This window comes from Vulpes vulpes, chromosome 12 (genome assembly GCF_048418805.1).
Source record: "Vulpes vulpes isolate BD-2025 chromosome 12, VulVul3, whole genome shotgun sequence".
Classification (NCBI taxonomy): Eukaryota; Metazoa; Chordata; class Mammalia; order Carnivora; family Canidae; genus Vulpes; species Vulpes vulpes.
Window position 1 is genome coordinate 93,234,764 of NC_132791.1, and position 16,969 is coordinate 93,251,732.

A 16,969-nucleotide genomic window follows, 5' to 3' on the forward strand; every position below is an offset into this window, starting at 1 on the left:
AACTACTGAAACAGAATTTTTGTTCTTTTTTTTAAAAAGATTTTATTTATTTATTCATGAGACACAGAGAGGCAGGGATACAGGCAGAGGGAGAAGGAGGCTCTTCGCAGGGAGCCCGACATGGGACTCGATCCCCAGAGTGGGATCACGCCTGAAGCTGAAGGCAGATGCTTAGCCGCTGAGCCACCCGGGCCACCCGAAACAGAATTTTTCAATGTGGAACCTAGAATCTGCATACTTAGCAGCCTTGTTATTGTGGAAGAAGCATTAACCTCCCTCTACTATTATGAGCCTTCTCAGGTTTTTCAGTATTTCAAAGGCACTAAGAAAAAAAAAAGGCACTAAGAAGACAAGCTGAAAGGAAATTTAGACTAGCAGGTGAAGAAAATGTGAATAAGAAAAGTACTTAAAAGTGGGGAAAATAATGACCGCTTTAAAAATAATTACATTTTCTAGAGATTGCTGCTAAAACTTAAGGAGATGAAATTGAGTCTAGAAGGGTCACAAACCAGACTCAACCATGTGCAATTAACCAAATGTGCACTTCATGCATTCATTCATCTACTTTAGGCCTCTTTCCCTTTGGGCTTGCTATTTCCTCTGCCAGAAATCCCCCAAGTTGCATCTTCTCCTCCCCCAACCTAACATCTCTTCGTTCCAGTTCTGAGGACAGGTGTGTGTCGAGCACGTGTACTGCACCTTCCTCCACACTATCACTTGTAGGCTTCCGATTGAAAGCATTAGCTTCTGTCCCATCCTCAACACTAGACTGCAAGACCCTTGAGGGTGAGAGGGCTGAACAGGAGGAGACGGACAGAGGGAGGCTGGATCATCCTTAGAAAGAGCCCCTGGATGAGCGCAGGAGTGAAGGAGCCACTGGGAAGCTACACATTGAACTGTGAGCAAACACGAAGACTCGCTGAGATCCCGGGATGAACTTCATGGAGTTTTCACAAACAGCAGCAATCAGATGCGTGCAGCCCCTAAGCTGACCTCATGACCACAATCCAAAGCAGCCTAGCAGGCCGGTCCCTTCCATAATCACATGCACTTTATTTTAGCCTATGTAACAGCTGGCTGAAATTTTGCACATACAAATGCCAAGGACACATGGGCACGAATGAGCCTAAGTGGGCAAGGTACCTAACCTTTAACCCTATTTCTTCATTTGTTGGAAAGAGACGATAAAACCCTTTCCCCAGGTTGCTAGGATGACCTCAGGTGGCAATGCACGGCAAGGTGCTTTGCAAAACACTGGTGGCAGGTAAGAATAGAGATAACATACTTCTACTACCGTTAATATTATTCCGCGACTGTGTCCCGTCTCTCCCAACCTCTCTAAACCGGAATAAATTCCAGCGGGTCTAAGGAGAAGTAGGAGTCTCGCTCAGCCTTGCAATTCCGGCAGCAGCTGCCCTCACCCAACATGGCCGCAGCTGCTTCCCGCAGTTCCCGTCTCTGGCTACGCTAACGCAGCTGCCCGCCCGGGAGACTCAGCTCTCCCCCGCGCGCTTTGATGACGCCCCGAACCCGCGCCCGGAAGGCGGGCAGCGCGGGGCTGCGCAGGCGCAGGGCAGGAGGCGGGTGGGCGGAGCAGGCCGCGATGAGTGGCGGAGGGACGGAGACCTCTGCGGGTGGTGAGGCCGCCCCGGGCGGCGGCGACAAGAAGAAGGAGTCGCTGGGGACGGCGGGCTCGCCCGCGCATCTCATTATCAAGGGTACGGAGTGGTAGGTGTGCGGCTGTGGGCGCGCCCGGAGCCCCTCCACGCCCCGGCGGCGCCCTCTGATCCTGGCCGCTCCCAGGGCGCCGCCCCGCCCCCGCCCGGGCGGCCCCGCCTTCGTGGAGGTGGGAGTCGCGGCCGGCGTTCGCCGGGCTTCCTGCGCCAGGTGCCTCCCGGGGACGGCAGCCGACCCGGCCCCTCTTCGCTTTTTCGAAAAAGCCGCGGACGCGAGTCGCGGCCCCGCCCCCCTCCCCCTTCCCAGGCCGGGGACCTGTGGGCGCGGAGCGTCGAGCCCGGTAGCCGGGACGGGCCTGCGCCCCGCTGCGGGCCGCTCAGCGCCAGGGCGGCTTCGGGTGGTCCCGCCGCCGTCGGCCCCTGCGTCGTCGACGGGCAGTGACGCGACGTGCGCGACAGCATCTTGAGCCTTACGGCGCCCCCACGTGCGCCCACGGCCGCGTGTCTAGTCGGCCCCGCGCCGGCCGGAGGTCCCGCCCTGGGTCCCGGGGCGCGCGGCCCTGCTGCCCTGTAGCAGGGCCTTGGCCGCTTGGATGCTGCGCTTTCTCATCCCCCTCGTTCCCCCTCCTCTCCTCCCCCTCTTCCCCCTCCTCCTCCTCCCCCTCCTCCTCCCCCTCCCCTCCTTCTCCCCCTCTTCCCCCTCCTCCCCTCCCCCTCATCCTGTTCCTCCCCCTCTTCCCCTTCCTCCTCCCCTTCTTCCCCCTCCTCCTCCCTCTCTTCCCCCTTCTCCTCCCCCTCCCCTTCCTCTCCCCCTGCCCTCCCCCTCCTCCTCCCCTCCCCTCCTTTCTCCTCCTCCCCCTCCCCTTCTCCCCTCCTCTCCCCCCTTCTCCCCTTCCCCACCTTCTCCCCCTCTTCTCCCTCCTCTTCTCCATTCTCCTCCTCCCCCCTCCTCCTCCCTCTTCCTCTCCCCCTCCCCTCCCCTCTCCTTTCTCTTCCTCCCCTCCCCTCTCTCCTTACCCCTTCCCTCCATCCTCCCCCTCTCTCCTTACCCCTCCCCTCCATCCTTCCCCTCCTCTTCCTCTCCTTCCCCTCCTCCTCCTCCCCCCATGCTGATCCTGTCTGTCCCAACATCTTGCAGCGTTGAGGCCCCCAGAAGGATGCCAGAGTCCTTCAGCCTGCCAAGGAAATGACGCCCTCCGGTCGCTGCCTGTCTCACCTAAACCTCCCCTGTGGGGATTGTCGACAGCTCCAGCACAGCTGGCTGGGGCTGTTTCTGAGACTTCAGGTTGCCTCTTAAACCTGATTAGGAGTGTGGGAGTGGTGCGGGGGTGTTAGCGCTAAATTATAAATGTGTATATGTGCGATCTAAGAGAACTGCTCTTTATTTAAAAAAAAAAAAGTTTTAAAAGATTATTTATTTATTTATTCATGAGAGAGACACAGAGAGAGAGAGAGAGGCAGAGACACAGGTAGAGAAACAGGCTCCATGCAGGGAGCCTGACGTGGGACTCAATCCCGGGTCTCCAGGATCGCCCTGGGCTGAAGGCGGCGCTAAACCGCTGAGCCACCCAGGGATCCCCTAAAAGTATTTTTTTTTTAATTTTTTTTTAATTTATTTATGATAGTCACAGAGAGAGAGAGAGGCAGAGACACAGGTAGAGGGAGAAGCAGGCTCCATGCACCGGGAGCCCAACATGGGATTTGATCCCGGGTCTCCAGGATCGCGCCCTGGGCCAAAGGCAGGCGCCAAACCGCTGCGCCACCCAGGGATCCCCCCCTAAAAGTATTTTTAACTGCAGTGGAATACATATAACGTAGACTTTCCCTTGACCATGTCTAAGTGTACAGGTCAGTGGCTTTGGTACATCCACATTGTTGTGCAGCCATCACCACCATCCATCTCCATAACGTGTCGTCCTCCCAAACTCATTGTACCGGTGAAATACTGACTCCCAAACTCCCCTTCCCGCTAGTCCCTAAGTTTTACTTTCTCTGTATGTGACTACTCTGGGTAGTTCATGTAAATGAAATCATACAGTATTTGCCCGTTTTGTGACTGGCTTATTTCACTGTGCGTAATGCTCCCAGGCTTTATCCATGTAGTAGCATATGTCAGAATTTCTTTCCTTTTAAAAGCTAAAATTCTATTCCGCGGAATATATAGACCACATTTTATGTATCCATCTGTGGATGGACCAGGTTGCTTCTACCTTTTGGTTACTGTGAATAATGCTGCTGTGACCATAGGTATGCAAATATCTGTTTGAGTCCTTGCTTTCGGTTCTTTGGAGCATGTACCCAGAACTGGAATTGCTCCATCAAACGATAATTCTATTTTTAATTTTTTGAGCAATCGCCATGTTGTCTTCCCTAGTGGCTACACTATTTTACAGTCTCTCACAGGGCCCAAGGGCTCCAATTCTCTACATTCTCACCAACACTTGTTTTTTTTTTTTTTTTTTTTAATTTTTTAAATTTATTTATGATGGTCACAGAGAGAGAGAGAGAGGCAGAGACACAGGCAGAGGGAGAAGCAGGCCCCATGCACTGGGAGCCCTACGTGGGACTCGATCCCAGGTCTCCAGTATCGTGCCCTGGGCCAAAGGCAGGTGCCAAACTGCTGCGCCACCCAGGGATCCCACACTTGTTTTTTTGTATCTTTGGTAGCAGGCCTCCTAATGGTTCAGAAGTAGTGTCTGGTAGTTCCGATTTGCATTTTCCTAATGGTCATTGATGTTGTGCATATTGGCCATTTGTATATCTTTGGGGAAAGGTCTGTTTGTCCTTTGTCCATTTCCCAGTCATGTAGTTTTTTGTTGTTGAGTTGTAAAAGTTCTCTATATAAACTGGATATTAACTCTCTTGCTCATGGATGACTTGCATATATTTTCTGCCATTCCATGGGTTGCCTTTCACTCTGTTGATTGTATCCCTTGACATAGTTTTTTTATTTTCACGTATTTTTTAAAGGTTATTCAAGTAAAGTTTTTCAAATTAATTGAAAATGGTTTTATTTTAGAATATGTCTAGAATTTCCTTGGCTTTTTTTTTAATTTTTTTTAATTTTTATTTATTTATGATAGTCACACAGAGAGAGAGAGGCAGAGACACAGGCAGAGGGAGAAGCAGGCTCCATGCACCGGGAGCCCGACGTGGGATTCGATCCCGGGTCTCCAGGATCGCGCCCCGGGCCAAAGGCAGGCACTAAACCGCTGCGCCACCCAGGGGATCCTTGGCTTTTTAAATGGGACCATTCACTCTTTTCATTGTGAAAATCTGTTTTTAGCTCATCCTTATTTGAAGACCTTCGGTTGTGAACAGATGACTGTTGCTTTTAATTGCCAGAGTCTAGTGAAAAGGAAACATATAAATGATTTCACTACTTGTACTCTGGGTCTTTAAGGGTTTCTGGCCCATGGTTTGGGTGTTAGGAGGTAAGGACTGGGAAACAGGAAGGGATTCCTGGACATTGGAGTGTCTGGTCAGAGTCTTGAAGAGTAAAGTGTTAGCCCTTAAGAGGGCAAAGGTGTTTTGGACTGAGTTTGGAACAGCATGAGCAAAGCCAAGGTGTGGAGGCCTCAAACAGCATGCCACGTTTGCAGAACTACATGTATTGCTACGACGTGACACTGAGAGAAGTGGAGTGTGGTGGAAATCAGACCATAGCAGATTTCTCACCTTTTTTTAAGGGGATTGGACTTTTTCTTGAATGACAGAAACTATCTAGCAGTAAGTATGAGAATCGTGTGGTTAAATTTGTATGTTAAATAAAGCACTCATGCAGGTAACAGTGGCTCCTCATCTTGTGGATTGGGTGTGAATTAATTTGTCTCATTGGTAAAATGAATTTGTAACTCCAAAATCAGCGCCGATGGTGCACATTTGTAGTTGAGACCGAACAAGGCAGTATTTGTTTTAGCTCTTATACCATAAATAAGTGTCCTGTTTGCTTTATATTTAATGCCATATATTTCACATTTTTGTGTTTTTTGATGGTGATTTTTCATTTTAAAATGATTCCCAAGGTGTGGTGCTGAGTTTTCCCTGATCACAAGAAAGCTACGGTATGCCTTACAGAGAAAATATTGTATTCTAGAAGTTTCTTTCAGGTATGAGTTACGGTGCTGTTTGGTGTGAGGTAAATATTAATCAGTCAACAATCTAGAAAAAAGAAAGCGGTTCACCAATTTGTGTGTTTGCCATTTCGGAAAGTGCCAAAGTATGTGATGAAGTGATGGGAAAGCAGCTAAATTTGTGGATTTCTGGAATGATTGAGAGAGCGTAGTGGACAGCATTATGGTGAAGCTGAAAGGCACAGAAATTTATAGTCACTTGGAAGAGATCAGGAAAATGTTAAACGCTTCTGGTCTAGTGCTGGCCGCACTTTCAGACGTGGTGTAGTGTGAACCAAGTTCCACTTGCGGATGAAGTAGGTTATGCAAGTAAAAATGTCAGGTAAGTGTTATACAGGAAACATTGTGATATTGGAAGAGCGTTTTGGAGCACTAAGACTGACATGTTTTACAAGGATGTTGGTAAACAAACCTGTGTGATAAAAATGGCATTTTAGTTTGACAAAAACGTGACCAGTGGTGTGCAGGAAACTGATCCTGTATTTCCTCTTGGAGCAGTAGTTCAGTGCTTGCTAGTTCAGTGTTCGAGGCAGCTCTATAAACATTACTGCTGCAAGCGACACGAACTCTATATGAAGTGGGTTACAGAGAGGTGTGACTAACTGTTCACATAGTCCTAGTGAGACAAGCAGGTGCGGAAACAGGAATGGATTTGAGAAGTAGAAAGGAAGAGCATCATCTGGTGATGCAAGGGATGCTATCAGAAAAAAATTGCAGTAAATTGTTCCATATGATATTACATTAAAGGCCTGGAAATTCAGGGCCAGAGGAGAAACTTCTTTTATTGGGTAACGAGAGAGCTACAATTGACTGTTTCTCCTTGTTCCATAGCCAGCGCATATTGATCTTCCATTAAAGTGCTTATCTCTGACTTTTGTGTAAAGGGATGTTTGTCCAACTCCCACCTTAGAGGAGGAACATCTGGAGGACAAAAGATTATGTCCGACAACAAAAGAATGCTTTGCACACAGCAAGGTTAGGGTTGAACTTATGTGAAAATCTGTAGCTTTTACATTTACACTATCAGACTTGGAGAATTTGTAGTCCTTGGGACTCCTGCATTGTGATGTGCTTCCTTGTTGTTATAGTGTTATATTAAAAAGACCTAGTTAGTGGCTTAATTTCTTTTTTTTTTTTTTTAAGATTTTGTTTATTTATTCATAAGAGACACAGAGAGAGAGAGAGGCAGAGACACAGGCAGAGGGAGAAGCAGACTCCTTGCGGGGAGCCCAGTGCAGGACTACATCTCAGGACCTCAGGATCATGACCTGAGCCAAAGGCAGACGCTCAACCACTGAGCCACCCAGGTGCCCCAGTGGGTTAATTTCTGTGGTAATGTGTTTTTTCTCCCCAGATCTTTACTCTCTTAAATTTTGGGGCACAGTCAGGTTTTTAGAAGTGATCACTATCTTCTTCCAATTATCCATTATCAATTCCAGAATTGAGTTCTCTCTCCAAAGGCCAAGAAGGTTCTCATTATATCAGGCTGCAGAAGATCTCCCTCCCCAGTTCAGCAAAGCTTAATGGCTTCTCCATTATATAGAAAATACATGTTAACCCATATATCTTCTGTAGATGATGTAAGTATTTGGTCTGAGATACTCACTGGAAGAGAGATGCAATTTCAGGACAATATAGTGAGTAGTATGACAGAAGTAATTGCCCTGGGTGCTTTGGGAGCAGAAAGTAGGGGCACTCCTTGAAACCTAGGAGGAAGCTGAATAGAACAAATGAAAATTTCAAGGACATGTGATGTCTGAGCAGTTTTGAAGGAAGATCAGGGTTTGGGGGAGGGTTCCAGAGCATGAACTGTGGCAAGGATGCATGAGCAGCATGATGTGTTTGGAGAACTGCAAGTAGTTCAGAATTGCCAACACGGGGGAGAGGAGGCTGGAGCCAGACATGGAGGACCAGATGTGACTACTAGGAGGCTTCAACTTCAGCATGTTAGCCACTTGTGTTTCAGGGACACTGGTGTTTATTTAAATGTAAACAGATACTCTCTGCCACATAAGTTCTCTTATCAAATAAGGTCCATAAATTTCTGCATACTGTAGCCCTCACTTGGGCATTAATAATTCATATAAGTAAACTATAGGCTCTCAAAGTCTGAGGTAAAGGAACCTCTCTAACCTGATTTTATCTAATGTTTCCCAAACTTACCTAAGCATAGACTCAATCTTCTTTTCTCTTCTCTTTTTTTTTTTTTAATTTTTTTTTTTTTTATTTGTGATAGAGAGAGAGAGAGAGAGAGAGAGGGAGGGAGGTGGTCCCCAGGAATCGCGCCCTGGGCCAAAGGCAGACACCAAACCGCTGCGCCACCCAGGGATCTTCTCTTTCTTTCTTTCTTTCTTTCTTTCTTTCTTTCTTTCTTTCTTTCTTCTTTCTATTATTTTCTTATAGAGGTGTTCTTGGTAATGAATCATTGAAGGTCTTAAGCATAAGTAATACTCTATATTTTTTTACTTAGCATACTTGCCAATATGTATCCTATTAAAACTCCTTAAATAGAGAATTGAAATACTGCCCCATTGCCTGTTGCAAAAATAAAATTTGGAGGAACAGGTTATGACAGTCAATGAACATGAATGGTATATGTTCTTATTTGTAGATTTGATTTCCTCCAGGGGTTTTGAGTTTTTTTTTTTCTTAAACTATATAGTTGTTACAAAGTAGGATGAATAGAATAGAACCAAAAACAGTTAAAATTCACAACTTTTCCCCTTAATTTTAACTTTTTCAGACTTCTCAAAAAATAGACCTACAATGAACACTCACCACCCATCTTAATAAACATTCAAAGCCCACTAGAGTACCTTGCTCTAATTGCATTGCTCACCCTCCTCTCTGAAGGCAAGATTTGGATTTGCTCTTTATCATTCTCATGCATTTTTTTCTAGTTTTATTGTTTCTGTATGTGTCCCAAAAGGAAGTGTCTTTTGCATACTTTTAAAATTTATATAAATGGCTTTATCCTTCTGAAACTTGTTTTTGTTGAACCTTATATTTGTGGGACTTATCCATGTTAATAAATGTAACCCTAGTGTATTCATTTTTACCAGCTGATTTATAGCATTCTATTATAGGAGTATGTTAGATTGTTTCCTTTTTTTTCTTTTGACATCACACTCATGTCATAGTAAACATTTATAAATGTCTTTCATTTGTGTGAGTTTCTTTCTGGGGTACACATGTAGACATGAAATTGCTAGGTATACATGTCCTGAGTTTTATCAGTTATTGCCAAATTGCTCTCAGAAGTACTTGTACCAATTTACTGGCAATGAGTGAAATTTCTTCTCAGTCCGAGTCTAAGCTAGATTTTAACCTACATCTATTCATGGGAATTGGGAAGAATAAAACAAACTAGAGATGCTAGAGATTGTGCCACCCAGTGTGGATTAACTCTGAATTTCATTTTGTTTTTATAGACCTTGGAGAAATTCATTCAAGGCTTTTAGATCACAGACCAGTTATTCAAGGTGAAACCCGTTATTTTGTGAAAGAATTTGAAGTGAGTATTTGAAACTATTTTGTAAAAATATTGCCCTAGTTGTTAGTATGTTAATATACATAAGGGGAATTCTCTGGTTTTTAAATCTCTGATTTCCATTCATGTGTTCATAAAATAGGTAAAGTAAAACTCCTTAACAGGCATTTACCATTCATGGAAGGAGCATAAGACTAGACAGCAGGTGACCTAGGCTCAAGTTCTGGTGCCTCTGGGGTATTTAGTATCTGTTGATCTCAATTTTTTCGTCTATAAAATGAGAATATAGTGGAAAAAATATTTTAAAGACTGATGGGTATAGGTCTTCCAGATCCATTTTCTATATTTTTTTCTCAGTTGGAGCATCAGCACCCACCCAAAGCACTCAGGTTAAAACAGTAGACTCATCTTTGGCTGTTCTTTCCCAGTTAAGGCCCACATTCAGTGACCATTTCTTTTGGATATTACTCATAACTCACCATCCCTTCTGATTTGTGTGCCTGCCTCTTACCCAGTCAAATCCAGTCTTTACCAGGCTGCCAGAGTGCTCTGACATTTTTTCACTTTTTAAAATCCTTTAATAATATTTGCTGTCTACAGGATGAAGTCCAAACATTCTTCTATAACCTGACCCTTACCTTGCTGGCTTTACCATCTGCCACCTGACATTTCATGTTGTGCTCCAGCAATACTGATGGCCTCAGCCTGCTATCCTGTTTCATTTTGCTGTTGTTTTACACATGTATAACTGGTTCATTGTACATTAAACAATAACATCCCAAGCTACTGTCAGATAGATGGTAAATGGCGTTGCACAAAAATGTATGTAAGTTGGGGTTCTATTTTCAAATAAGACTCCAGCCAAAAAGGAAATCTAAACCTGCCAAAAGGAAAGAACCTTTTCACAAATCCTTTAAAACTACAGAAAGCCTGTGGTGCGGAGCACTCAAAATAGAGGAACAGAGCTATTCAATAGACTCTTATGTAAAAATCTGCGTAATACCTAACTCTCAGGATTGTTGCACAGATTGTATGTATGTGTACATAATGTCTGTATGTGTCTGTGTGTATCTTAGAATATTATCTTTTACCTAGGAATAAATAAGGAAATGGGATCTTTGGTGTGATATGGATAATCTGGAACACACAGAATATTATCCAGACGTGATGCCCTTATCATGCTCTATGAAGATTATTAACAGTTCCTTAGTGAGAATAAAGTCTAGCCGTGGCATGGCTGGGTTCTGTGCTTATGAGTCTTTCAAGGCTAAAATCAAGGTGTTAGTCAGACATCACTCTTCTTTGGAGCTCGGAGTCCTCTTTCTAGTTCACATGATTGTACCAAGACTCAGTTCTCTGCCCCGGTACAGTAAAGTTCCCATTTCCTTATTTGTTGTCAGCCAGGAGCCCCTCTGAACTCCTAGAGGCCGCTCCACATTCCTTTGGCATGTGGCTCTTTCCATCTTCAAAGCCATAAATTGGGGGTCTGGTTGGCTCAGTCAGTAGAGCATGTGACTCTTGATCTTGGGGTTATAAGTTTGAGCCCCACATTGGGTTTTTCTTAAAAACAAAAACCATAAGTCAGTCTCATTCAAGTGATGTCCCTTCCCCTCATGCTTGTCAGGAAGAGCCTAGAGTCTGTAAAGGACTCACCTATTTAAGTCAGACCCACTAAAGATAATCCCCTTTTCTTAAAGTCAGCTGATTAGGGACCTTAATAAATCTGTAGAATATATATAGTAGCACCTAGATTAGGGTTTGATTGAGTAACAGAGAAGGTGTGTGAACACTAGGGGTGGGGTCTTGGGAGCCATCTTAGAATTTTACTGCCATAAGCTCTTGTAACTACCCAATATTTTTCTTGTTATGTGTTTGTTGCCTGTCTTCCTTTGTTAGAATAGAAGTACCATAAGAGTTGGAACTCTTTGTTGTATAAATATACCTTATTTTCCATTGTATTAAAAATGCCTAAACCAGGGGAACTTGGGTGGCTCAGTTGGTTAAGTGCCCAACTCTTGATTTTGGGCTCAGGTCATGATCTCAGGGTTGTGAGATTGAGCCCTGTGTCAGGTTCCATGCTCAGCGGGGAGTCCGGTTGGGATTCTCTCTTTCTTCCTCTGCCTCTGTCCCTCTCCCTACCCCCACACGTGTGCCTGATTTAAATAAATAAATCTTTTTAAAAAATTGCCTAAACCAATGTCTGATGCATTGTGGGTGCTTAATATGATTCAAGAGAACAGTCAGCAGAGCCTTGACTAAAACTTGAGTTTTCTGACGTCTAGTGATGTCATAAGTCATTTTTTTCGTAAGTGTGAAAAGTTACACATTGCTAATTAGTGGCTGCCTTATCCGTAGGATCTGTGTCGTCATACTTACATCACTGTTCTTTAAATAATATAGATGATTTATGTGAAAGGGCCATCTATATAAATGAAACTGAGTGTTGAGTGGAAAATGAAAGAAGTGTTAGATTTATGCTGTTGAATATCTTACGTTCAAAAGCTCACTTTCTGTTGAAGCCAACACCTGTTTTTACTGGGATAGAAGATAGTTGCCAAGAGAAGATGAGCTTGGGTCTGAGAGGAAAGGAATTACCTGTGTTTCACAGTGTGTGAAGCCTTCCGAGGTCTTTCTGGAAAGGAGGGTATGTTGAGTGGGAAAAGAACACGGACCTTGGAGCTTGATATCTCTGGGTTCAAATCCTGCCCCCCTTACTGGCTCTGATTACCTGGTTTACTAAGGCTTAAGGTGCCTAATTAAAAATGGGAACAATGACATACACGATACTCTTTTTGTGAAAATAAAATGGTATGTTATTTTTAAAAATCCCTGACACAGAGGTGTTAAATGAATGTTGTGAACTGTCACTATTAAGAGAGAGATGGTAGCAACTATAGGAAAATAAAAATGGGTTAATTCAGATTTTGTAAGAAGTTGAATGAGGTTGGGTTCCATTTTAGTAATTTTAGGGAAAATAGAGACTTGCTAAGCAAATGGCATAAGCATTATATTAGAAAAATGTTTACTAGAGAATAAGATTACCACACTGGGCATGACAGAAACAAGCTTATTCTGTGTCTCAAGCAGTTATTTTGTGTGAGACATAATGTCAGGAATCAGTGCTATACTGGTGAAGAAGACTGATACAGACCCACCCTTCACAAAGTGTTCTCATATTGTCATTAAAGACTGGCTTCTGAAGGTCTCAAAAATATCTTGTCAGCTAGGTTTAAGCGACTGAATGTAATATAACTCCTTTTCTTTCTATTTTTTTTTTAATTTACTTTAGAGTGCGAGCAGTGGGGGGAGGTGGGGACAAGCCAACTCTGCACTGAGCATAGAACCAGATGGGACCCCAAGATCATGAGGTGAACCGAAACCAAGAGTTGGATGCTCAGCTGACTGAGCCACTCAGACATCCCAACTCTTTCTTGCGACATACCTGATCCAGCCTTTTTTACATTGATAATCTCCCTAGTTGGTCTTTTTTAGGGTTTAGACTCAGATGGAAACTTTCTGTATATCAGGTTTAGTTACCTTTTCTGGGTATTGTGTTCTGACACTGCTCCTCAATTAGAAGAAAAAAGCTGAAAGCATTTTCGAGGTTTTTGATTTGAATACATATCTGCATTATTTATAGTTCTTTTCTGCCTTGATCCAAACAATAGCATCCTCTAATTCATCCCCAGATGACATGGTTGGACAGTGAGGAATGATGAAGCAGAGTTATTAGGACTTCCTAAACTTTCACCTCTCTCAAATTTAAATGTAGTTCACCTTAAGAAAACGTGGCTGATATTTCAAACTAAAGTTGTTTATAGTTTTTATATTTCAAAAAGTTAATGCACAGGGGAACGATCATCTTTTTCTTTACAAAATTTTATTTCTAGAAGAGGGGAATAAGTGCCACATGGTGGCAGCATTACTTAAATTATTGAAGTTCATTTATATTTAAGCTCTCTTTTTGTTTGTTGGTGTTTCTGGACAGTTGACTGTCTTTCTCCTGACCTTATGCAGATCTTTTATATCTTTGATTCCAGTGCACAGAGATCCCAGTAGGGCCTTTTCAGTGTGCATCAGTTTAGTAGTGGGTAATGACATTGTCTGCTGTACCATTATCATTCTAGCCATATAGGAAATGTCATGGCCTCTCTCATGTGGAACAGAGTAAAGACCCATGATAGTGGGCATTTCTGAAGTACTTCTGTACAAGTTCCTTACTTTTTTTTTTTTTTTTTTTTTTTAAGTTTCACATGTCTCCCTGTTAATGGAAAAAGTTTTTTTATTGAATCGTAGTTGATACACAATGTTACATTCATTTCAAGTGTACAACATAGTAATTCAGCAAATCTCTACATTATGCTGTGCTCCCCACAAGTGTAACATCACCATATCACCATACAATGCTATTACAGTACCTTTAATTATATTCCCTGGGCTGTACCTTATATCTCTGACCTGTTTATTCATTTTATAACTGGAAGCTTCTGTCTCCTCCCCTTCATCCATTTTGCCCATCACCCCACCTCTTCCCCTCTGGTTGCTTATTTCATTTTTAGCAAATTTTATTCTTTGAATGCTTTAATTGAATACTTACTGATTACCTAGGTATATCAGTAAGGACCGTGTTTAGTTACTAATAACAGATACTTGAAAAATAGTGTCGTTTTAACAAGTTTTTATGTTTCTCTCACAATACCCAGAGCATAGGACTGGAGTGGTTGCTCTATGATGTCAGCTTTTTCTTAACTTTGTCTTCCACCTGCCTGGAGTGTTTTTCCTATCTTTGTGCTTACAGGGTAGCCTTGGGATTTCCAACCATGACATCTGCATTTCATGTAGCAAAAAAGAAATGGGAAATAGCAAGCAGTCTCTATACAGGCATATTTACCATTCCAAAATAATATTTGGGGTTTGATAGGAAGAAAGGAGAATAGATCCAGAACAAATGAATGTCAAGTAGATATTTAAAAAAAAAAGAGAGAGAGAGAGAGAGAAACAGTCTATCTCTAGGAAGTTTACAGTTTAGGGAGAAAAAAGATATAAACAATGAATTTTAATGGTGGATTTATTATAAAATAAGCACAAAGCACTTGAGATCTTAGGAGGAAACAACTCCAGAAACAAATCCCAACAGAGCTGGAAGGAAAATATTCTTAGAGGGGTTAGTGTTTAAGCTAAGAAAGAAAAATGGATGTTAGCCAATAGGAAAAAAAAAAAGGATGGTGAAAATAATTAAAATTAGAGGCCAAAAAAAAAAGTATTCAAATAAGTACAGTAATTACAGGAGCCAGGAGGGATTATGTTGATGAGTTTGAATGTGGATTGAATAAGAAAATCCCTTAAAAGACAGGACAAACTAGAATTTCACTTGACATCCTGATCTCTCATTTTTGGTTAGATTATTAGAGTAACTGTTAGATTATTAAGTATCAGGATAAAGTGTGCCCTACAAGGCATGTAATAAACATATCATACACACAGACAATATGGTTTTAAGCCTTAGGGGACTGACCATTTTAATGTTTGAAAGAAAATTTTAAATTATTGTGTTGGTCTCTCATTTCTTTTCTAATAGTATCAAATTATGTCTTAAATATAAATATTATAGTAATTGCACTAATATTATTAGTAATTGGTAGTTTGTTTGTTTAGAGGGAGAGAGCCTATGCAGGGAGTGTGGGGGGAGGGAGAGGGAAAGAGAATCTCAAACAAGCTCTATGCTCAAAGTGGAGCCCGACATAGGGCTGGATCTCATAACCCTGAGATCATAACCTGAGGTGAAATCAAGAGTCAGATGCTTAACTAATTGAGCCACCCAGGTGCCCCTATTGGTAGCATTTTTTTTAAGATTTATTTATTCATTTATTTATGATAGACAGAGAGAGAGAGAGAGAGAGGGGGGGGCAGAGACACAGGAGGAGGGAGAAGCAGGCTCCATGCCAGGACTGGGGCCAAAGGCAGGCACTAAACCGCTGAGCTACCCAGGGATCCCCTATTGGTAGCATTTTTAAACACATAGTGGCAGGCACTGTTTTAAGTACATTACATGAGCACTTGTTATTAATCTCAACTTAGAAGTTAACTGTGTGTGTAATATTATGGGGTGTTATACATCAGAAGCCAAGCTTCATTAATGCTGAACTTTGTTCTGAGAATTTATGCCCCAGAATATATGTGTATATATACACAATTAAATGGTAAAGTCCTGGAATTGAACCCCACATCAGGCTTCCCATTCAGTGAGGAGTCTGCTTCTCGCCTTCCTCTCCCTCTTCTCCTTCTCTGCCTCTCTCTCTAATAAATACTTTTTTTTAAAAGATTTTATTTAGGGATCCCTGGGTGGCGCAGCAGTTTGGCGCCTGCCTTTGGCCCAGGGCGCAATCCTGGAGAACCGGGATCGAATCCCGCGTCGGGCTCCCGGTGCATGGAGCCTGCTTCTCCCTCTGCCTGTGTCTCTGTCTCTCTTTCTCTCTCTGTGTGTGTGACTATCATAAATAAGTAAAAAAATAAAGTATGCCTTCTTATTAAAAAAAAAAAGATTTTATTTATTTATTCATGAGAGAGAGAGAGGCAGAGACACAGGCAGAGGGAGAAGCAGGCCCCACACAGGGAGCCCAATGCGGGACTTGATCCCGGGACTCCAGGATCACACCCTGGGCCGAAGGCAGGTGCTAAATCGCTGAGCCACCCCAGGATCCCCTAAATATTTTAAAAAAATAAATGGATGTTATAGTTTTCCTTTTTTAATAAGTGTCAACAGTACACCTTGGTCAGAAATATTAGCATAAAAACAAGCACATACCAGAGAGTAAGTTTAACAGCAGAGACTGTTTTTAATATCCTGTCTTATGTAGCACTATCATTGGGCCTATTTATTATTTAAATGAATGAGGCTGAAAACTCCCTTTCTACAATGTGAGACTACCAGTTTGCCTGCTAGAAGAAATAACCCTCTAAATAAGTGGTTCTTTTAAAATTTTTATGGAAGTATAATGGACACACATTACATTACTTTCAGATATACAAATTAGTAATTCAACAAGTCTATACATCATGCTGCGCTCACAAGTGTAGCTACCATCTGTCCCTATTTAATGCTATTACAATACCATTGACCGTATTCCCTTTATCCTTGAGATGTACTCATTCCCAAGTGGAAGCCTGTATTTATTACCCTCTTCACTCATTTTGCCCATCCCGTCCTTTCCTTCCCCCCCCCAGCAGCCATCTCTGTTTTCTGTATTTATGGGTTTATTTCTACTTTTTGTGTTATTTTTTTTTAAATTTTTATTTATTTATAATAGTCACATAGAGAGAGAGAGAGAGGCAGAGACACAGGCAGAGGGAGAAGCAGGCTCCATGCACCGCAAGCCCGATGTGGGATTCGATCCCGGGTCTCCAGGATCGCGCCCTGGGCCAAAGGCAGGCACCAAACCGCTGCGCCACCCAGGGATCCTTTTTGTGTTATTTTTTAAAAATTCTACATATAAGTGAAATCATATGGTGTTTGTCCTTTTTTTTGACCAATTGATTTGTTGGGGAGGAAGGGAAGAGGGAAAGAATCCTCAGGCAGACTCCCTGATGAACATGGAGCCTGATCTGAAGCGTGGGGCTTGATCTCATGACCCTGAGATCACAAGAGCTGGGTGCTCAACCGACTGAGCCAC

The 16,969-nt window shown here is 42.9% G+C and overlaps 1 protein-coding gene across 3 annotated transcripts in view; it reads left to right on the top strand.

Moving 5' to 3' along the window:
• Window positions 1-1,557: 1,557 nt before the first annotated feature.
• TXNDC5 (thioredoxin domain containing 5) overlaps window positions 1,558-16,969 on the top strand; it is a 167,475-nt gene continuing 152,063 nt past the window's right edge. Inside the window, exons 1-2 of one of the 3 annotated variants that reach the window (XM_025999387.2) lie at window positions 1,558-1,718; window positions 9,241-9,323. In XM_025999387.2, the coding sequence (XP_025855172.1) occupies window positions 1,604-1,718; window positions 9,241-9,323 (198 nt within the window). In that variant the 5' untranslated portion in view covers window positions 1,558-1,603. The remainder of the gene's footprint in view (window positions 1,719-9,240; window positions 9,324-16,969) is intronic. The other 2 variants (XM_072729171.1, XM_072729166.1) reach the window with 2 other exon arrangements.